Consider the following 21606-nt stretch of genomic DNA (forward strand, 5'->3'; position numbering starts at 1 on the left):
TGGGCCGGGGAGTCTTTTCCAAACACCTCGGCAGCCCCACAATAAGGAGCTGGCTAGTGAGTCTCTCCTTGGAGCCAGCTGGGCAGGCGATGAGAGGCCTTTTCAGACAGTCATAGTTTAAGGCCAGCAAGGGCCACCAGACCATCCAGTCTGATCTGTGTGTCACTCTAAACCCAACAACCAAGACCAAGTCCAGCCCACAGGAGAGGGGAGTTAAAACGCTGTTCGAGGGTCCAAGAAGTGTTACCAACTCGCGAGTCACGTGTGTGCCTGACAATATTAAAACCCAGCTCCTGTGGCGAAGGTTACGTGTGAATCTCAGCTTCCATTTTATAGCCAGTAACTTTCTAGCCCTCACTTCTGCAGTGAAAAGTTTGAAAATCATAAACCCATAGGACTGGAAGGGACCTCGAGAGGTCATCTAGTCCAGTCCCCTGCACTCAAGGCAGGACGAAGTATTATCTAGACCATCCCTGAGAGGTGTTTGTCTAACCTGCTCTTTAAAATTCCCAACAATGGAGATTCCACCACCTCCCTAGGCAATTTATTCCAGTGCTTAACCACTCTGACAGTTGGGAAGTTTTTCCTAATGTCCAACCTAAATCTCCCTTGCTACATTTAAGCCCATTGCTTCTTGTCCTGTCCTCAGAGGTTAACAAGAACAATTTTTCTCCCTCCTCCTTGTAACAACCTTTTACATACTTGAAAAACTGTTCTCATGTCCCCTCTCAGTCGTCTCTTCTCCAGGTTAAACAAACCCATTTTTTCAATCTTCCCTCAGAGGTCATGTTTTCTAGACCTTTCATCATTTTTGTTGCTCTTCTCTGGACTTTCTCCACTTTGTCCACATCTTTCCTGAAATGTGGTGCCCAGAACAGGACACAATACTCCAGTTGAGGAGTATCAGCACGGAGTAGAGCAGAAGAATTACTCCTCGTGTCTTGCTTACAACACTCCTGCTAATACATCCCAGAATGATGTTTGCTTTTTTTGCAACAGCGTTACATTGTTGACTCATATTTAGCTTGTGATCCACTATGACCCCCCAGATCCCTTTCTGCCGTACTCCTTCCCAGGCAGTCATGTGAGACAGTATCAAAAGCTTTACTAAAGTCAAGATATACCACGTCTACTGCTTCCCTCCATCTACAAGGCTTGTTACCCTGTCAAAGAAAGCTATCAGGTTGGTTTGACGCGATTTGTTTTTTGACAAATCCACGCTGACTGTTACTTATCACCTTACTATCTTCTAGATGTTTGCAAATTGATTGCTTAATTATTTGCTCCATTATCTTTCTGCGTACAGAAATTAAGCTGACTTGTCTGTAATTCCCTGGGTTGTCCTTATTTCCCTTTTTATAGCTTGGTACTATATTTGCCCTTTTCCAGTCTTCTGGAATCTCTCCCATCTTCCATGACTTTTCAAAGATAATTGCTAATGTCTCAGATATCTCCTTGAGTATTCTAGGAGGCATTTCATCAGGCCTTGGTGACTTGACGACATCTAACTTGTCTAAATAATTTGTAACTTGTTCTTTCCCTATTTTAGCCTCTTCTGATCCTACTGACCCCCAAAGGCTCAGAGAGCAAATGGCCAGAACCCAGCGTTTGGGATTTTTGAGCCACTCTCACGACTGGTTGGGCCTGACTCAGGATCTGTGAGCACCTGGGGCGAGCGATGTCGACGCGCCCCCAAGACATGCCGTGATGGCTGCGCTTTAGGATCTGAGTGAAGCTATTTCCCTGTGAATCAGCAGCTGCAGGGCAAGTGACCAAACCACCCGGCACTCCAGAGTGGTGGGGGGCTGAAGCCAGGGGCCAGCGACCAGCCTGGCTGCATCGTGCAGAGTCTGGGCCCTTTGCTCACTTTCTCTGTGCTCTCCAGTTCATTGCTCTGTGTATTCTGCTCCCAGAATTCTCCTTTCATCAGATCCTCTTGTTACTAATTAACATGAATTCGGCTCTTCCTCCTGGCTCCTGATAACTCCCTGCCATCGGGGGCAAGGAGCAAGGGTCCAGGCTCCACCTGGGCTCAGCCTGTACACGCTGCCAAGGCCCAGCCCGAGCATGGGGCCGCGTCCCATTGCAAAGCAGGGCCCAGCTGCTCTGCCCGCTGTGGGCCATCTCACATCGCTACAGCAGAGAGACACTGCACACTTAGTGACAGAGCTGCTGGGATTGGAGAGACTGGGGACTGTCTGTGTGCGCTGCTCTCTGCCCTCGCAGGAGTCCTGGTTGTCAGCCTTATCACCCTTCTGTAGGCTGGGAGATAGAGACAAGGTTACCAGGGAGCTCTCAGGTCTGCCTCAGCCTCCCGTCCTGCACTAGGAACGCAGTCATCAGGGCTTGCTGAAGGCTTTCTCCCCCAGACGAATGGGGTTAGCAAGGCCCCAGGGCCAGGGCAGTGGGAAAGGCAGTGAAAGGCAGGCCGGTATGGACAGGGTTTGCCAGTTATCTTTTAGTTTAGTGATAAACGCCTAATTATCTTCCTATACATTCACATGGTTTAAAACGGATATGATAAACATGAGAAAAGGGTTAGAAAACCTGACCCAAGGGAAGGTAAAAAAAACGGGGCACTTTAGTCTTGAGAAAAGACGATGGAGGGGGGCCCTGATGACAGTCTTTCATATGTTCAGGGCAGATATAAAGAGGTGTCTGATCGATGGTTGTCTGTGTCCACTGCAGGTAGAACAAGAAGTAACCAGCTAAATCTGCAGCTTAGATATTAGCAAAACTCTCGGACTCTAAGGGGAGTTGAGCATTTCCAAGGGAGGGTGTGGCATCTAAGAGCAGGTTGGACAAACTCGGGTCAGGGCTGGTCTAGGGTTACTTGTCCTGCCTCAGCGCAGGGGGCTGGACTCGAGGTCCCTTCCAGCCCGACATGTCCGTGATTCTCTGAGTTGGCGTCTCCCCGTTGGGTAGATGAGCCGGACTGAAAGTTGGTACATTGTTGTAAGGAGAGGTCTAGCCTGTGCCTCTCCTGGCGAGCCTGGCCCCCGAGTTTCGTGGGCAGAGCCAGTCAGCGATGCCCATTTCCTGAGCAAAGCAAACGGGAGCCTCTCCAGCCACCCAGGGTAACGCAAGTGGAACCCGCAGCAGGGATCTAAGCAAAGGCACAAGGCATCCTGATCTCTGCGGCTGCCCCCCGTTCGTCCAGGGTAGGGGAGCCCCACAGGAGCGTCCTGCTGCCTGGACATTGACACAGGCAATCGACCGCACTCAGCTAAGTGGGCTCTCTCCTCTTTCAGGCTGCAAGGCCCGTCACCCTGATCAGGGAGAGCTGATGAAATGCCCTGCACATAGGAGCTGCTCAGCGAGGACAGGGGCAGGGGGCAGCCCGGAGACCTGCCTGTCAGGCAGCGTAGAGCCAAGAGTAACTGGCCAGACTAAGGCTCTGATCTAGGTCCTCTCCCAGCTGCAGAGTGCATTGGGTGTAGGTGGAAGCTGAGGTCACATCCAGAGCCCCAGCCTGCTGCTGTCACAACCCCCCAAGAAAGAAAACAAGAATTCTGGGCTTGGCAGGGAAAGCAAGAGGGATGGAAAAGCAAAAGGTTAATAATTTAACTGACTAGCGAGCCCCTGTGGACGGGGACACACGCAAACACCATCCCCTAGGGAGGCTCATGCACCAACTATCACCTCCCAGTGACACGCGCACACACACCAACTACCTCCCCCAGGGACAGGTTCACACACCAACTACCACCCCTCAGCGACACGTGCACACACCAACTACCACCCCCCCAGCGACACGCGCACACACACCAACTACCACCCCCAGCAACACGCGCACACACCAGCTACCCCCCCCCCCCAGAGACAAATAGGCCCACACCAGCTACCCCGCCCCAGGGACACGCGCACACACCAACTACCACCCCCCAGCAACACGCATACACACCAGCTACCCACCCCCCAGGGACACGTGCACACACCACCTACCTCCCCCCCCAGGGACACACACACACACCAACTACCACCTCCCAGTGACACGCGCACACACACCAACTACCACCCCCAGGGACAGGTTCACACACCAACTACCACCCCCAGGGACATGCGCACACACCAGCTACCCCCCCCAGGGACACGCGCACACACCAGCTACCCCCCCCAGGGACACGCGCACACACCAGCTACCCCCCCCGGGACACGCGCACACACCAACTACCACCCCCCAGCAACATGCGCACACACCAACTACCACCCCCCAGCAACACGCGCACACACCAGCTACCCACCCCCCAGGGACACGCGCACACACCAACTACCACCCCCCCAGCGACACGCGCACACACCAGCTACCCACCCCCCCAGCGACACGCGCACACACCAACTACCGCCCCCCAGCGACACGCGCACACACCAGCTATCCACCCCCAGGGACACGCGGGCGCACCGAGGGAGGCTCACTACGGTGGGTAGCCCCTTTGCTCTGTGGACTCCTAGCTAAATGAACTCTTGCTAGCACTGGGTAGAAATCATGGGCTAGGAAACTCCTTACGGCTTTGCAGGCTCTGCACTCAGCGTCTCCTGGAGGCCTGGGCCAGTCAGATCCCGTTGGTTACTGTCCCCTGGTACAAGATAACGGCCCTTTCCTGGGACAGCCCCCGGCTCTGTCCATCCACGCAGGTGCAGAGAGGGTTACCACTGGCTGCTACGGCACCAAAACAGCAACTTGGATTTAAGTCTCAGGCTGAGATGGCTGCGGCTTGGCTCTGGTGCAAAGGGTTTTCATGGCTCTTTTCAGTGTGTTTGGCCTGTGTGCCTGTCTGGGTTAGGTAACAAAAGGAGGTACCAGGCCAAATCCTGCTTATAGCTACCCTGGGATAATCCTGAGCCAATAGAGTCACCCTGATCTACACCACTCTGCACGAGGACAGCTTGGCCCAGTAGCAAACGGACGCCGAGAACTGTCCCCGGGGCTGGGACCGGCAGCCAGGGCGACTCACCCAACCATGTGGAGAAGGAACGAAGCAGCAAACGGCAGCGCTGGACGGGAGGCTGCCTGCACCCCTGCACCTCGCTCTGCAATGCGCCAGCCAAGAGCTGCTGTGACCTGGGCCTGCGGCAGCCACTTGCAGCGTCGTGGGGGCTTCAGAGGAGGGAGGGAAAGGCAAGTGTGCGCTGCTGCCTCCTGCTCTGCCCAGGCCCCAGGGGCAGCACGCGACCCCCACTCCCCCCGTGAGCCCCGCCCTGCTGATTGCACATGGGGTGAGACTGTCACTGGCCAGCACCCTCGGCCGGGGGCCAGGCAGGGCTCCCTCAGGCTGCCCGCCCCATCTCGGAGGAGCGTGGCTGCAAGGGTGGCCAAAGGAGACTCGGAAGGAATGAACTGTCTGCCCCCAGGGCCTGAGAGAGGAGACGACAGAGCTCTGGGAAGGGCTCTCGGGATAGGTGGCAATAGAAGGGAGGGTCTGAGGGAGATACGGGGGGGACGGGACCTGGGGCTTAGGGTGGACCAGGTGGGGGGGCTGAGAGGGGGGGTCAGGGTGGACCAGGTGGGGGGTAGAGGGGGACTCAGGGTGGATCAGCTGGGGGGGCTCAGGATGGATCAGCTGGGGGGGTAGAGGAAGGCTCAGGGTGGATCAGCTCCGGGGGCAGAGGGGGTTCTGGGTGAGCAGGGCCTGAGGGGAAGGCTGCCATCCCTGCTCAGTGGATTGCTAGAGCATCTCTGGTGGCAGCAGGAGGAGGGGATGTTGTTGTCATGGGGACAGATCCTCCTTGTAGGGGCGGGACCTGAGATGGGTGACATCACCCCCAGGGGACGTGGGAGGATGCGGAACCGGAACCGACAGCAGTGCCTGGAGCAGGCAGTGCAGACAGCAGCTGCCATTCACTCACCTGGTCCTGAGCGCTCTGCATCCCGGCAGCGGCAACAGCATCCGGGTCTGGGAGGGGAGAAGAGCTGGCACACACTAAGCACTGCAGCTGGTAGCCAGCCCAGCTCCACCCTTCCTCCTCCTGCCATTCCAGCCTCCTTCCCCCAGCCTCCACCCGCTTTGTTCTCCATCCCTCCCCTCCTCCATCTCCCCTCTGCTGCAAGGAGCATCTTCCGCTCTCGCCCCTCCGAGGGCACCAGGCCGTGCAGCCGCTGGCCTGCCCAGGGGCCCGTGCACAGCGCTTTGCAGCTAACTTCGTGCCCTCCAGGACGAGTCCCAGGCCAAGGCTCCCGTCCCCTACCGTGGAGGCTGAGCTGGGATGCTGCTCTAGGGGTGCCCATGGTTCTCACCCTGCTCGTCTCCATCTATAAACTGTGCCGTTTTTTTGCCATGTCCAGTTCGGAGAGGGTGTTGGTGCCTGAGTACATGAGCCATGCGTGCTTGTGGTCCGGGGCGGGGGCTGCCTGCAACCACCGAGAAGTGTCCCCTGGGGTGAGCACGGATGTCCAGGTGGCTCTGGATCGGATCCTCCCTGACCTGCACCTGGCCATTTCCTCCATGAAGCAGGCAGTCAACCCCGAGGATCTCAGGAAGGGGATCGCAGAGATCTTCCAGCTGGTGGAGGAAGCCTGGGTGATGCCCACCCTGGGGAGAGATGTGGCCAAAGCTCTGTGTGATGTGATCCGCCTGGAGGGGGGCCTGGACCTGCTGCTGAACCTGCTCCAGGCAACAGAGCTGGAAACCAAGTGCCAGGCTAGCAAACTCCTGGAGCAGATCCTGGTGGCAGAAAACAGGTGAGTCTGCAAAGGGCCCACACCCTGCAGAGCCCTGCCCCCAGCACACCCCCACACAGCCCTCCTCCCAGTGCCCCACACAGAGACCTCCCCCAGCACCTTATTATTAAGCTTTTGCTTTTCCACCTCTCTTGCTTTCCCTGCCACACACCCATCTGCCCAAGGGCCCCGGCACCCCTCCCTTCTGTTGCGGACTGTGATGAGCTCTGGGCTGCAGGCTCCCGGGGCAGGGCGTAGATAGAGTCATTCACACAAACAGGTGACTCCAGCAGCATGTTCCGTTTGTGTGTCACACGTTTGGGGTCTTTGTCACACCTGGCGTCCCCCGTTCAGGCCTCGGCAGTGAGGGGGACGTACCCTTTGGGAGCCGGCTCAGGGCAGAGGCTGCCCAGCGTGCTCGGTAGCTGAGGATAATGAACCATGGTTACAATGGTCATGCCTAGGGCCCCCCATTGCCCCACCGTGCTAGGTGCTGTACAGAGGGATGGGCCAGTGGATTTGACCAGAAGGCCCTAAAGGCTGGGGAGGTGGCAGCCATGAAAGAGGGGCTGAGGCAAAGTCCAAGGGACTCGCTGCTTGGGTCAGAGCTCTGGCTGGGAGGTGTGTTCAGTAACACAGAGGGCATGCAAGCCTCCGGCTCCCTGAGCTCCCAGAGCAAAGTTCCTCTGCCCCTCAGGATGACGCTCCCTAGCTGGGGATCTTAGCAGGGCGAGGGAGAGAACTTCCTCCAGGAGGGTCTCTGAGGGCTGTGCTCGAGAATTAGACTCTTCTGCTGGCCCGGCAGACAAGTGGTTAGTGATATGTGTATTCTCCAGCATAGGGATGGGAGCGTGTGTGTGTATAGGGTCTAGGACAGCTTGGATTTTCCCTTCTCTAAGTGTGTGCACTCAGATCTCTGCCCCCTTGAGACTGTCAGCTCCTTGGGGTGGCGCTGTGCTGTCCCCCACATCTGTGCACCCCTGCGCATCCACTGCATCACCAGGGATCATGCGTTCATTGGGACGAGTCACCCCAACGAGTGAAGCTTCTACTCCCGCTGACACTTGCTAGCACACTCTGGCTGTCGGAGCTACAGGTCCAAATGCTCAGAACACGTCCCAGGCTCAGCTACCCGGGTCTCGCAGTTCTCAGCCCTCGGCGGAAGTAGGCAGGGAGACGAGGACTTCTGCCCCTGACATCCATAGGAACCAGCTCAGGCACCTCTTGTATGGGCCAATGCACGTCCTTGGGTTGGGTCTGACAGCTCCCTCCAGCCCTCCTGCTTGGATGAAATGAGACCTGCCCTCCATACTCAGTCACACAGCTCTGCCTGCTCACTCGTCTAGCTGAGCACAGGTTTCTGGAGCAGGCAGCACAGAGGGCAGGTTAGTGCCTGGATGAGTTTTGTCACGGTCCTCTCTTGCTGCAGCCTCTCTCTGGGCTGGGCTGTGATATCATCTCCCGCAGGGTGCGTCTCATCACAGCCAGTGAGCTCAGCCTGCTAGCGCATCCCAGTGTGCTAGACGCTGCGCCAGAGCCGCTCTCCTTGTCCCCAGGACACTGAGTGGCTGGGGCCGGGGCAGGTGGTTCAAAGCCCTAACTCCCTGCGAGTTCAGTATGTTCTTGGCCCAAGCCCCGGTGGCAGTGCTGCAGATGACAGGACCATGGGCCGGCAGCTTCACCCAGACTCAGCCCATCTACCCCGAACTCTAGCGTAGGGTGACCAGATCACACAGGTGAAATATCGGGACGCGGGGGGGAGAGAGGGGCTGAGAAGAAAAATAAAAACAGCCGCCGGAGCTCCACGCCCTGCCCCCCCCCACCAGCTTGCCTCCACTCCATCTCCACCTCCCCCCTCCCTCCAGCGCTTGTGCCGCCATACAGCTGATCAGCGCAAGCCTGGGAGGGAGGGGGGAGGAGGAGGAATGCGGCGTGCTTGGGGAAGAGGCGGGGCCAGGGCGGGGATTTGGGGAGGGGTCCAATGGGGCAGTGAGGGGGCAGGGCTGGGGGCGCGGGGCCAGGGCGGGGATTTGGGGAGGGGTCCAATGGGGCAGTGAGGGGGCAGGGCTGGGGGCGCGGGGCCAGGGCGGGGATTTGGGGAGGGGTCCAATGGGGCAGTGAGGGGGCAGGGCTGTGGGCGCGGGGCCAGGGCGGGGATTTGGGGAGGGGTCCAATGGGGCAGTGAGGGGGCAGGGCTGGGGGCGCGGGGCCAGGGCGGGGATTTGGGGAGGGATCCAATGGGAGAAGGAGGGGGCGGAGTCGGGGCGGGGGGGGGCGCGCGAGCTCCCTCCAGGCTCCGCTCCGCCTGTGAGCCGAGGCAAAATATCAGGACAATTCGGCTCCCGACCGAAGGTAGGTTGGGACGCGGGACAAATAAGCAAATATCAGGACAGTCCCGATAAAATCCGGACGTCTGGTCACCCTACTCTAGCGGTTCCCTCCTGGCTGCTGGCATTGGCCTTTCTGCCCCGTCTGTGAGCTAGGCTGTTGGTTTCTCTGGTTCCCTACCAATTATCCCCACATCCTTTCCCTGACCCCTGTGCTGGCTGCCCAGAGTCCCAAGCCTGGTTCCTTGCTCCCAGACTGGACTATATCTGCTCTCGCCTGTTCTGGACAATGCAAACCTAGGGTCTTGGACCCTGCGCGGAGGAGGCCGAGGCAGGAAGACTCTGCAATCTGACCTGAACTTCTTGTTTTAATGGTTCCTGCAAACCTGACAGTCACGTCGTCTAGCCCACCAGTCCTGTCAGCTGCCCCACATGGCAGCTCACTCCAGCTTGGACATTTTCATCCACAATTCCCCTTCCTCTCCTGGTCTCCAGCAGGTTTCGACCCAGCCGCCGTTCTGCCTCCTTTTCCAGGACTCAATGCCTGAGCCACTGTGCTCTGCACGCACCCTCAGCTCCTGCCTGCTAGGGTGGCACTGCGTCCAGGCACCAGCAGGTAGTTGAGACGGACACTGCCTTGACTGTGCAGCTGAGGAGACGCAGAGCTCCCACCACCGCGGGTCTGCACAGCTGGGTGTCCAAAGAGGCTGCCACCGACGGTCAGGACTCACTTTTCTAGGACAGGAACGGAGGCAGAAGGATTCATGCTTAGAAGGTGAATGCACGAGGCACGTTCTTTGCACACGCATCTGTGTGTGAGCGTAGTGGGACTCGTTGCTGTCGGGGAACGGCTGTAATGTGCACGTTCAGCGCAGGAGCAGGGGACATTTCTGAGGGCAAGGTCTCTGCAAACGCTGCTTGGTGCAAGTATCGATCAGCACGTACTGCAGCTGGCCCTGCTATGGGGTCTGGGGCTCATCCAAATTTACAGCCTATTCTGCCCCCTCCACTGCGCCCAGTGGTAACAGCGGGGCCCAGAGAGGCAAAGAGGTTAATGAAGAGAATGCATTAGGATGTCATTAACATGGGAGGAAACGTCAGCTCAGAGAGTTTGAATTCAGCCCCTCGGTTCCTGGCAAGAGGGAGCGGCCGTTTGGCCCCAGAACCACACGTTCTGCATCTGGGCCAGGAGACAAGTCTGTTCATTCTGTTCCCAGCCAGACCCCTTGCTGCAGTCTAGCAGGCTGTGCTCTGCCCCTAGCAAATGCAGGCTTGGAGGGTCATTGAGCCCAGAACCCCATGGGGGTGAGACCCAGGTACCCCTCCCCCCAGCATTCCCAGGCTGAACACTGAGCCGCAGCACTTCACACTAAACTCAGGTTCTCAGCCTGGTTCCTGCCATGGCCGCACAAGCTGCCAGGTGCAGCCGCTCCTACCCAGAATCCTTTGCAATGATTCCCATGCTGCAACAAGCTCCGTCTGACAGTGCCCTGCCCTAGCCAGAGATGCGGAGAATCTCCGAGCCCCTGGTGAGCCTGGAGCCTGGGTGGAAGGGCCTGGACTCTGGACCCCAGCCCCAGGCTGAGTGTTTTCCAGAGCTATCTGAGTGGTTGCTGTCCGATTTAGCCCAAGGTCACTGTGAGCAGCACAGAGAACAGGAGTTCCCAGAACCACCCATCTCACCTGCACTGAGGGGAAAGAGGGGCTGCCTGCATTGCATCCCTCGAATTTGGCAGACAGAGACTTTGCTGACCCTCCAGCCCACCCCTCTGTGGGCTTTGTGGGCCAGAAACGCAGTGGTTTGTCCCAGCCACTGCCTGGAGCTGTGATCAATACTGACTGCTCTAGCGCCCCAGCCACGCTTGTACTGGACCTGCACTCCGCATTAGCCTGTTGGTGGCATGGTGCAGAGGCCCCACGCACTCTGTCACAACCTGGCCAGACACCGGTCTGCTGGGAGGGGCCCCACCACTTGTACTGGAGCTGCGTGGCACCCTGGCACTGTTTCTAGCTCTGGGTCTCTAGGGCTTACTCCCAGCTTCCGGTCTCTTGTCCGAGCCCTTCCTTAGGATGAGGGTCTCCATAGTCCTGTTGCCCCAGACCCTGGAACCAGCCGCCCCGGGTGCTTCCACACGCTCTCCCAGAGCGCTGGGCTCCTGGTTTAACCCCTTCAGGGACAATGGGACAGGGATGCAAGGAGCTTCCTAACCCCATCGACTTTACTCCAAGAGCACTAGACGGCTACAGATCTTTGCAAATAACCAAAATCCCGACCCTCCATTCCCACCCCACCAATCTGATCCCTCACCTCCTGGGAGACCAAGGACTGGTCAGCGTTTCCAGCTGGGGAGAGTCCCTCCGCCCCCCCCCACCCCCAGCCAGTGCCTCTAGCATGTCATGATGGGTGGCTAAATACAGTCTCTGTTTGCCATGTGGCCAGACGGAGAAAGTCCATCTCCTTCCCCCAGTCAGACGTCTGCACACACAATTCATTGTTCCTTGGGCCAGCTGTCAGTTGTGATGGCCCCAGATTGCTTGTCACGACTTCTCAGTCACAGTCATTCAGATCAGCGTCCAGGACTTTTCTGGGCTGGGCACCTGGTTGGACTGCGGCCTAACAGACCATGTTCTCGTGGGCACAACCAGAACCGGGGACAGGCTAAGGACAAGGAGACAGTGGCGCTTACAGTTTACTACGACATATGCCTTCCACCCCCATCACATGCTACACAGTTCCTGGACAGACATCAGAAGTGAGTCATGGGCACGAGCTGTGGGCCCCAGCAGGACACGCCCCAAGTAACCCATCCCTAGTCAGGGTACTGGGAAGCAAGGAGGCTCTGTGACGTGGCGAGAAAGCCCCTGGACAAGCACTGGAGATCTGGCTGGGGAGCAAGTGTCGCTACCAGAGGCTGCTCCCAGCTTTCATCGAGCGAACGCCCCCCTTGGGCTCAGAGGCAAGTGAGAAGGGAAACAAGAAGCACAGACAGGAACAGGGCCGGCTCCAGGCACCAGCTTCTCAAGCAGGTGCTTGGGGCGGCCGCTCTGGAGAGGGGCGGCAGGTCCAGGTATTCAGCGGCAATTCGGCGGAGGGTCCGTCACTCCGCCTGGGAGTGAAGGACCTCCCGCCGAATTGCCGCCGCAGATCGCGACTTTTTTTTTGGCTGCTTGGGGCGGCCAAAACCCTGGAGCCGGCCCTGGGCAGGAAACAGGCCTGCAAAGCACAAACTCAAGAGCCTTTGAATAAGGGCCTGGCTGGCGGTACCACAATGGCCTGGAGCAGAGAGCCAAACCGCAGCAAACCTGGTGCTCTAGGGAGCTGGGATGAGGCTGACGGACAGAGAGGGCTTTGCCGAGGGTTGTAACCACCTGTGCCAGTCAAACGGACAGAACCAGCTGAGGAACACGTGCAGGAGCATGAGAAGTGTAACCGTGTCTGTAGGCCCCAGGGGAGCGTGTCCTTACGCATTCCTGCTCACAGTGGGGACAGCGAATCATGGACAATCCAGCTAACATGTCAGGGGAAGGGAGTGTGGGACTCTGCTCTCGTGTGTGTCTATCGGTCTCTCTCCCGTTAACTCCAGGGCGACTCTAGACCACTTCCAGAGCATTAACAGAGCTGGGCACAATGGGCCCGACTGGGTTCTGAGGACCCATGAAGAAGGTTTGAATCTATGGAGCAGGGAGATGGCTGATGGTTGGTGGGAGCTTTGCTGAGAAGATGGGGAAGGCTGGAGGATTTTAGGGACAAGCCTCATTAGGGGAGGGGAGTCAGGTGAGGTGTAAACCAGGAAATTCACTTGCTGCTCATGTGATGGCCTGGGATGGTATCCCTTGGGAGCTGGGTCTCTGGGTCATGCTTCCTCAGGGGGATCCAGGTGCTCTCTGGATCCAAGAGGATTTGTAAGGCTCTTCAGGCATGAGAACAAAGTGGTTCTTTAGTACCAGCCCTGTATGTATCTAGCCACACTATGGAGGGGCAGGTATCCTGGCAGCCAGTCTACACGGGAGACAGCATTCTGCCATCTGTGCCCCTTGGAGCCATTCCACTGCCAATAGAAACCTCTGTCCCTCCTGGGGCACATACCGGTCTCTTAGTGTCATGTAAAAGTGATGGGTTCAGTCTCTGGTTGCCCTGGCGCTGCCATTCTCTTTGATTTCATCCCTGCTTCTCTTTCACCCAGGGACCGGATTGCCCGGATTGGGCTGGGAGTAATCCTGAATTTGACCAAGGAGCGAGACAGCCCCCAGGTGGCACGCAGCCTCTCAGGTATCCTGGAGCACATGTTCAAACACACTGAGGAGACCTGTTTCCAGCTCATTTCTGACGGGGGCCTGGATGCCATCCTCTACTGGTGCCGCTGGACCGACCTCGTTGTACTGCGTCACTGCGCCATGGCCCTGGCCAACTGCGCCATGTACGGCGGGCAAGCCAACCAGCGGCTGATGATCGAGAAGAACACGGCAGAGTGGCTCTTCCCACTGGTGTTCTCCAAAGATGACGAGCTGATCCGCCTGCACGCATGCCTGGCCATCACAGTGCTGGCCACCAACAAAGAGATCGAGAAAGAGGTGGAGCGGTCGGGGACCTTGGCGCTGGTGGAGCCCTTCATCGCCTCTCTGGACCCGGAGCGGTTTGCATGCGACTTGCTGGACAGCAGTGACAACAGTCAGGGAAGGACAGCAAAGGACCTGCAGCATCTGGTGCCCTTGCTGGACAGCTCGCGGCTGGAGGCGCAGTGCATTGCTCTCTTCTACCTGTGCATAGAGGCCGCCATCAAAGCCAGGCAGAAGAAAACCAAGGTATGGCTGGGTTTGGGGAGGCAGGGTTACCTGGGACAAGTAGATGTGGGAGGAGGAGGGGCACTGAGGTTGCATCCAAGCAGCCCTGCAGCCTCTGGGAAATGGGGCATCGCTTGCTCCCCCTGTGTGCTCACAGTTCTGCCTATTAGGGTGCTGTGGTAGTCCTGAAATGCCCATGTGCCAGGATTGCGCAGCATGAACCAGCGGGAAGGCACTCGGGGAAACAAGGATGTGATGGCTCCTGCTCTTCTGTGCCCAGATTTTCAGTGAAATTGGGGCTGCCCAGAGCCTGAAAAGGATAGTGTGTTACTCCACCAACACCACCGCCTCGTCGCTGGCCAAGAAGGCGCTGCGCATGATGGGTGAGGAGGTGCCTCGACGGATCCTGCCCACCGTCTCCAGCTGGAAACCCATCGAGGTGCAGACGTGGCTGCAACAGACTGGATTCAACAAATACTGCCAGAGCTTCCTGGTAGGGCCATGCTTGCGGGGAAAAGGGCAATGGAAAGGCCCTTTGCTGGGAACACACAAAGAACCCACCTTGTAACTGTCTGTAATAAGGAACCCTATAGATCCAACGTCACCCAGAGCAATGGAGCAATTCATGGCCACTGCCACTCCAGGGCAACGTCTCCACCTGGCACCTTCAGCCTTGAGGAGAGCTAGACGGGACTAGGCCCGTGTCTTGTCTCACCAGTGCTGCAAGCCCCAGAGCAGGAGGCCAGCCCTCCATCCTCATGCACGGCCATCCCAGGGCAGAATCCTGCCTGATCACAGCTGGGGCAATAGGCCGCCGTGTGTCACGTCTCACCCAGACCCGATAGCCAGAGCACGCTGGAATCACAGAGCAGGAGTGTGGAGGGAGAGGCTGTCGACGAGCAGTCCCATCTCTGGATGGCAAAGAGAATGGCTTAGGGCACCGGAGCTGCCTGTGAGCCCCCATGTGGAGCTGCCCACCGTGCACTGCATGAGCATCTCATCCATGCCCCTAGGCTGAGTCTCCTCCCTGGCTCAGGGCTCCATGTGCATTGTGCAGCAGGCCTTGGTGGGCTGCTCTGACACCTCCTCTCTTGGCAGGAGCATGAGGTGGATGGGGACTTGCTGCTGCGACTGACGGAGACGGATCTGCGGGAAGATCTGGGGATGGCCTCTAGCATCATCCGGAAGAGGTAGGACCCTTGTGTCCAACAGCAGTCGCTGCAGAGACAAGTGGGAGAGTCCAGGGCAAAGCCCTTCGACTCTCCCCTCCGTTCCCTGCTGTGACAGGAGCACCAGAGGCAGCTGCCTCTGACCTCACACTGGGAGAGGCTGGGCTCTTGGGGAGGGATAGCTCAGTGGTTTGAGCATTGGCCTGCTAAAGCCAGGGTTGTGAGTTCAATCCTTGAGGGGGCCATTTAGGGAGCTGGGGCAAAAATCAGTCTGGGGATTGGTCCTGCTTTGAGCAGGGGGGTTGGACTAGATGACCTCCTGAGGTCCCTTCCAACCCTGATATTCTATGAACTCTGAGGTTCTACTGTACACAAAATGGACCTAGAGAAACCACCAAAGGCCCTGTGTCCAGCTGTGACTCCATCCTGCTGCCGGGGGAGTTCTCACAAGGTGGCCAATGCCACAGGGAGTGGCTGGATGGGAGGGGGAGGGGCTCTTCTCAGCACAGGAACTGGGCTGGGGCCTGTGTGCTACTCAGAAAGCTGCAGACTGACCCTGGATTCTGCTCCCCTGGCTGCAGGTCCTGCCCCTTCACGTCTCAATGCAGAGATGTTCCATCAATCAATCATCTGTCTGTCTGTCCATCTCTTTCATGCTCCCTTCACCACAGCATCTGGGCACTCTCTTCTCTTCCTGAGTGCCTGCCTGACCCTGAGCCCCATCAAATCCCTCTCCCCCTGTGCTTACATCCATTGACTTGCCAGGTTTTTCCGGGAGCTGACGGAGCTGAAGACATATGCAAATTACTCCACCTGCGACCGCAGCAACCTGGCCGACTGGCTGGGCAGCGTTGACCCCAAGTTCCGCCAGTACACGTACAACCTGGTGACTTGTGGCATCGACCGCAACTTCCTGCACCGTGTGACGGAGGAGCAGCTGCAGGAGGACTGCCGCATCGATGTGGGCTTCCACCGCGTGCGCATTCTCTCTGCCGCTAGGGGTAAGGACCTGTTCCCGTCTCAGCACAGAGACACCGGGGGCCAGTCTGGTCACTGGTCAGACCTGGCCAGGGCTGGTCAGCTCACTGGGTCGGGGGCTGGATGGGACTAGTCTGACTGCCAGGTGACCATTCACAGATCACCATTAACTCTTCGCTGCTATCCACTCTCATATCTAGAAATGCTTCACTCTCCCCTGCCATGCAGTGGCTGCAAATCCACCTCCGAGGGGCCTGATGTGTTTATCAGCTACCGACGGAGCACTGGCTCCCAGCTGGCCAGGTGAGTGCCGAGGGGATCGCCCCACGTGGACCCACTCCAGGGGAAGGCGCAATGGCGCCCGTTCTGTGTCATGGTGCTGATGGCTTAGGAATGACCCAGGATCTCTCTGTGGGCAGAGAAGGACAGAGCAGCATCTGGAGAGGACAGTGCCTGAGGCTCAGTGAGAGCAGAGCAGACTGGAAGGGGAATTCAGCCCCCAAACCCCATCCTGCTTCCCTGCTGATGCTGACTTGCACCTTCCTCATTCTACCCCCCTGGTGGCCCAGTCAGAGCAGGGCTTAAAGCCTCCCTCCCTGTTAGTTCTGTGACAGCCCACACGCCTCGAGCCTGCGCAGGCCTGAGCCAGCAGCTACCGTCTGGAGGGCTGCAGTTGGCTCTGTGGAAGCCTGTTCTCTCGGTGCCCCTGGCTGAGATGACAAGGACAGGGGGTGCCCTGATGGTGCCTCTCTTGCCCCCAGCCTGCTGAAGGTCCATCTGCAGCTGCATGGCTTCAGCGTGTTCATAGATGTGGAGAAGCTGGAGGCGGGGAAGTTTGAGGACAAGCTGATCCAGAGCGTGATGAGCGCCCGCAACTTCGTGCTGGTTCTCTCGCCAAACACGCTGGATAAGTGCATGGGGGACCCTGACCGCAAGGACTGGGTGCACAAGGTGAGAACCCCCGGGCAGGAGCGCAGAGGGACTTGGTGGCACCGCGGGAGTGGGAGGGGCTGGAGATGGCTCTGGCTGCCACGTGGGAGCCATGAGCTAAGCTCTGGGCTTTCCCCTCAGGAGATCGTGACGGCCCTGAGCTGTGGGAAGAACATCATCCCTGTGGCTGACCATTTTGAGTGGCCTGATCCCCAGGATCTTCCCGAGGACATGAGGGCTGTCCTGAAATTTAACGGCATCAAGTAAGTGCGGTCGGGGCCCTGTCCCAGCCGTGCTCCTGCGGTGGCTGCTGACTTGTGTGGCGTGCAGGCAGTGCGATGCAATCTGAGGCGGAGGGCGGGTGAGACAGCAGACGCAGGCCGCTGAACGTCACAAGTTCAGGGCAGGGGGTGCCGGCCTCTCTGCCGCTGGGACCCATCTCATCTGGGAGGTGGAATTTTCTTCTCCTGGTCTCCCTTGAATAATTCTCCTCCCTCCTTGGCGTTTTGGCCCCTCAGCTACCTGCAGGCAGATCTCATGTCTCCTGTTATCCTTCAGCCGAGCAGGGCAGACTGAGCTCTGTCCATCCCTCCTCCTGACTCAATCGCTCCAGCCCCTTCATTGCTTCTCCTCTTCTTCCCTGAGCTCTGCTTGCCACTCGTGCAGGATCCCAGACGCGTCCCAGCACCGATGGCCCCTTGGCACTTTGAATGGCATCCCAGGAGGAGTGGGGGGGTCCCTACTGTGCCTGTGGCCCAGGCTTCCCAGAGTCGCTACCACGGGGCCATAGCATGAAGGAGCCTTTTCTGTGCTGCTGGGGTTCAGCTCCCTGCCTCTGCTAGCCACAGGCAACCCAAGCCCTGCCTCTCAGCCCACGTGGGCTCCACTGGCCCTCATGCAGGTGCCGATAGGACACTCCGACCCCCGCAGTGCCCAGTCCCAGGGCACTGGTCACTTGGGATGTTCCCAAAGGAACAGCACCCCAGCTTCCCAGTGACCTGAGACCCCGCTCTGCGTCACACACAGCGCTCAGGTTTGCTTCCTGAGAAAGCAAGTGTATGTAGCAGAGAACAGAGAGTCATAGGGCAGCCAATAGAAACACTGGAAACAAAGGGTTACTCATAAAATCAAATCCTCACATGCCTGAGCCCTGCTCTGCTGAGCTGCTGTCACCCCAAAGTCTTTCCCCTGCGCTGTCCCACTGGGATGGCCAAGACCCTGCTTTCATGAGGCCCAGCCTGCCGGCTGCTCCCCTCCCCCAGGATGTCTGTCTGCACCCCCAGATAGATCCTCTCTCTCCTTTGCTCTTCACTGGAAAACAGACCCCTGGTTACCTCACGAGCTCCCCCATAGCGGGTGACTCCGCATGCTGCCAGACTCCCACTGGGAGACACACAACACACAATGGCCAATAGGGGAGAGAAGTGGTGGGACCTGACTTAGGGACGCTGCCTGTGGGTGACCTGCCTGTAGCTACAGTGCCCAGCGTAGACAGAGACATGCCTCCTTTCACAGGACCTGCACGGCCCGTTGGCAAGGGGATGATGTGACACCCGTACGTGAGCGCTGGGGAACTAGAATGTAAACACCAGCCCCAGGGTTTCCTGTAACCCGTATGCACCTCTGTGCCCTCTGCCAGTTGGTATCGAGGTTCTTCGGTCACAATGGCATCCGGGGAGGGGGTCTGACAGTGCCCATAACCCGGGCACACTGAACAGCACCCGGGGGGCAGTCTGACAGTACCCGTGGCCCGGGCACATGAACAGCATCCGGGGGCGGGGGGGTCTGATAGTGCCCGTGGCCGGCGCATCGAGCTCACCTGCAGACTTTCGAGTCCATTGAGCAGGGTGTGATAGTCCGTTTTCTCCCCTGGATGCAGATGGTCCCATGAGTACCAGGAGGCCACAATCGAGAAGATTATCCGCTTCCTCCAGGGCCGCTCATCCCGGGATTCTTCAGCTGGCTCAGAGAACAGCCTGGAGTGTGCAGCCCCTCTCGGGCAGACCTACAGCCAGGCAGGGCCGCCCCATATCCTCTAGGGCAGTGTTGTTCAACCAGGGACCTGCTTGCTGCTTTCCTACACTGCATCAGGGAGATCTCAGGGCGTGGCGCCGGTCCTCAGCCCGGCAACTGAGAAACACGGTGCTAGGCACTTCCCAGAAGCGCTCTCCCCAAGTGGGGTTAAATCCTTCCTGTTAGAGCTTCCTGCTTCCAGGGCTGCGCCCTGGGCCTACCCCTGAGGGACCTGGACCACTTCCCTGGCTCAGACAGTGCAAGAGGAAGGGCCCTTGGCTGGGGCAGCAGCCGAATATCAACTCTCTAATTACCCTCCCGTCCTCGAATCCAGCCCCGGCACCGAAAGGGATGTTCTCCCCTTAAGAGCAAACACCACTTCCTATCTGCCTCCTACAGCCTGAGCCTGTGGGGGCCAGACAAGAGGGCCCGTCCCAATGCCCCCGGGGCAGGGAGACAGCTGTTCCCCTTCCCTCGCCATGACGCCCACTCGTCTGACTCCCCCAGCCTGCAGAGAAAGTGATGGAGAACGCAGACCCCACCCAGAGATGTTTGCAGGAAGGAGGGGAGGGGGAGGAAGGGGCAGTTGAGAGGAAGTGGCCCATGCATAAGGCTACGATTTAGTCACAGGTATTTTTAGTGAGTCACGGACAGGCCAGAGACAATAAAAGTCACGGCCAGTGATCTGTCCGTGACTTTTACTAAAAACACCCGTGCCTAAATCTTAGGTGCTATTGGGGGGAGGGGTGCTCTGGCAGTCGCTGCTGCTCCTGGGGGTGGGGTCAGCCTGGGGCCCCACCGCCGCTCCTCCGGGCAGTGCCTGGGACCAGTTGCCTGGGGTCGCCTGAGCAGCGACCAGCGTGGCTGGTCCTAGGGCCGCCCCAGCTGCTCGGGCGGCCCTGGGCTCAGCCGCACCAGCCGCTGCAGCTGCAGAAGTTACAGAGGTCCCAGAAAGTCATGGACTCCGTCACCTCCGTGAAAGACTCGCACCCTTACCCACGAGCTGTGTATTCACGAGGACTTCACAAGGGAGCATCACGCAGCTGGCACAGGCTGCCATGTGGACTCCAGCTCCTGCACTTACACGCCCTGCTGGTGCCTGGGGACCATTACCAAGGGCAGCAGCTCAGGGAGCGAGTGGCACCACAAAGTGCCAATGGGCAGGAGAGGCCAAATGAAAGCAAAGCCCTGGAGCAATCCCCTTGTTTTATGTCAGGTCCTTACCACCTGCCTAGGTGGAGACCTCCCCTCCCCCCATCCCAAACAGCAGCTCCTGCCACCTCCTCGCGGCCTCTCTCCACACGCTGCCCAGCCTGGGGAGCCCTTTGCTTCTAGCTCAGGTAGAAATCTTTCCCGGGGGCCTTTGCAAAGTGCATCTTGTTTTTATCACCTGACGTCTCAGTTCTTGCCACTCTGGTGCCGTTGTAAAGCATTGTCAGGCCCATGTATGCAGGGCACAAAGCTGCCCGGGGCCCGGAGCGCGCTGCTGGGCGCGGCGCGGCGTGGAAGGACGTTAGCTGCTGCATTGTACCTGTGGGATCATTATACACCGGCAAGGCACTGGGCTGTGGCTGTGTTTTATTCCTGCCGGCTCTGCTCTTCATCCCAGATTTGTCCTGGCTCCTGCTCCGCTCAGAGGGAGGGGTCCGCGTGAGCGTCCCTCCAGCTTAGGCTTTGTTGGCTCCAGCGTTAAGTGACAGGCCGTTTCCTCACCTCCCCCATCCCGCTCACAAGCCAGATCCTCTGCACATTCAGAATCGGCCAGCAGGGTAGTGGGGATGGGAGCAGAGGCCATTGCCGAGGCCGACGGGGTTTCCTGGGTGTGGGGCTGGGCTGACAGCAGGACCTTGCAAGATGTGGGGCCAGGCACAGTTGGCCCATGTACTGTGGGCCCCGTTCACCGGGGGAGCGGGGGCTGTACTGCAGCTGGAGCTCAAACACAGGGCTTGTTTGCTTTACTTTGCCCCTTTCTGTGGCATCTGTGGGTGCAGGAGAAGCCTGATGTCAGGCAGCCAATGCGAGATGGTCTCAGCTCGCTGTGCTGGGGCCTGGACCTCACCCTGCACCTACACCTCTGATCTTTGGCTGCTCTTAACAGGCCCCTTTCTGATGCAGGAACTGGCCAGGGCTGTTCTTGGAGGAGATTTCGTCTCCTCCAAAGGGGTCCCCACTCTGCAGGCTGAAGCTGGCTGCTTGGGGCCACACCAAGCCCAGCCCTGCCCTAGGAAAGGAAAGGTCATTGGCCTATTGAGCAGTGACAGCACGGTCCCCCTGCACACCCAGCAAGACAGACTTCCAGCTCCAGGTGACACACTGTGACCGGATGGCCAACAGAGGGCGCTCCTCGGGTACCACAGACATCACTTCTCATCCCCATCTTCACTGCAGCTCTCCTGCCTGTTCCTTCCTGCTTCCATTCACAGGGCAGCTCCTGCAGCAGCCCCCGCAGAGCGCAGCGCAAACGCTTCAAGCCTGGCTGGAGCGTCAGGCCCACGGCGGGTAAACGCCCGGGGGCCTCTGCACAGCACTCTGGGTACAGGAGCCACCCACCCGAGCACTGAGCAGGTTGCTTAGTCTCAGCAACGCTGCGGAGCAGTTACAGCCGCCGAGCCCTCTCTGCCCACAAGCCGGCAGGCTCCAGCCACACGAGATGGGTCCAAAGAAAATGGGATGCGGTGAAGGAACATTCATTATTAATGAGTGGAGATGATGGGCTCCTGAATGAAGAATTGCTTTCAATTAGAGGCAT

General features: G+C 58.5%; 1 protein-coding gene across 2 annotated transcripts; it reads left to right on the plus strand.

The window, feature by feature from the left end:
* The first annotated feature begins 5593 nt into the window (after positions 1-5593).
* Positions 5594-20982, plus strand: SARM1 (sterile alpha and TIR motif containing 1). Of its 2 annotated transcripts, none has more exons than XM_065573419.1 (9): positions 5594-6679; positions 13170-13788; positions 14048-14260; positions 14866-14957; positions 15702-15937; positions 16115-16217; positions 16676-16865; positions 16986-17107; positions 18724-20981. In XM_065573419.1, the coding sequence occupies exons 1-9, from the start codon at positions 5700-5702 to the stop codon at positions 18881-18883; spliced, it is 2715 nt and encodes a 904-aa protein (XP_065429491.1). In that variant the 5' UTR covers positions 5594-5699; the 3' UTR covers positions 18884-20981. The 2 variants fall into 2 exon arrangements, with proteins under 2 accessions (XP_065429491.1, XP_065429492.1); XM_065573420.1 differs by lacking the exon at positions 5594-6679 and adding an exon at positions 8922-9760 and having other exon boundaries at positions 18724-20982.
* Positions 20983-21606: the final 624 nt, after the last annotated feature.

Source organism: Chrysemys picta, chromosome 19 (genome assembly GCF_011386835.1).
Source record: "Chrysemys picta bellii isolate R12L10 chromosome 19, ASM1138683v2, whole genome shotgun sequence".
Classification (NCBI taxonomy): Eukaryota; Metazoa; Chordata; order Testudines; family Emydidae; genus Chrysemys; species Chrysemys picta.

Coding starts and splice junctions, on each gene's coding strand:
- SARM1 (XM_065573419.1), top strand. CDS start 5,700: ATGTTGTTGTCATGGGGACAGATCCTCCTTGTAGGGGCGGGACCTGAG. Junction 15,938..16,114: donor CATTCTCTCTGCCGCTAGGG/GTAAGGACCTGT, acceptor TCTCATATCTAG/AAATGCTTCACTCTCCCCTG. Junction 16,218..16,675: donor ACTGGCTCCCAGCTGGCCAG/GTGAGTGCCGAG, acceptor TCTTGCCCCCAG/CCTGCTGAAGGTCCATCTGC.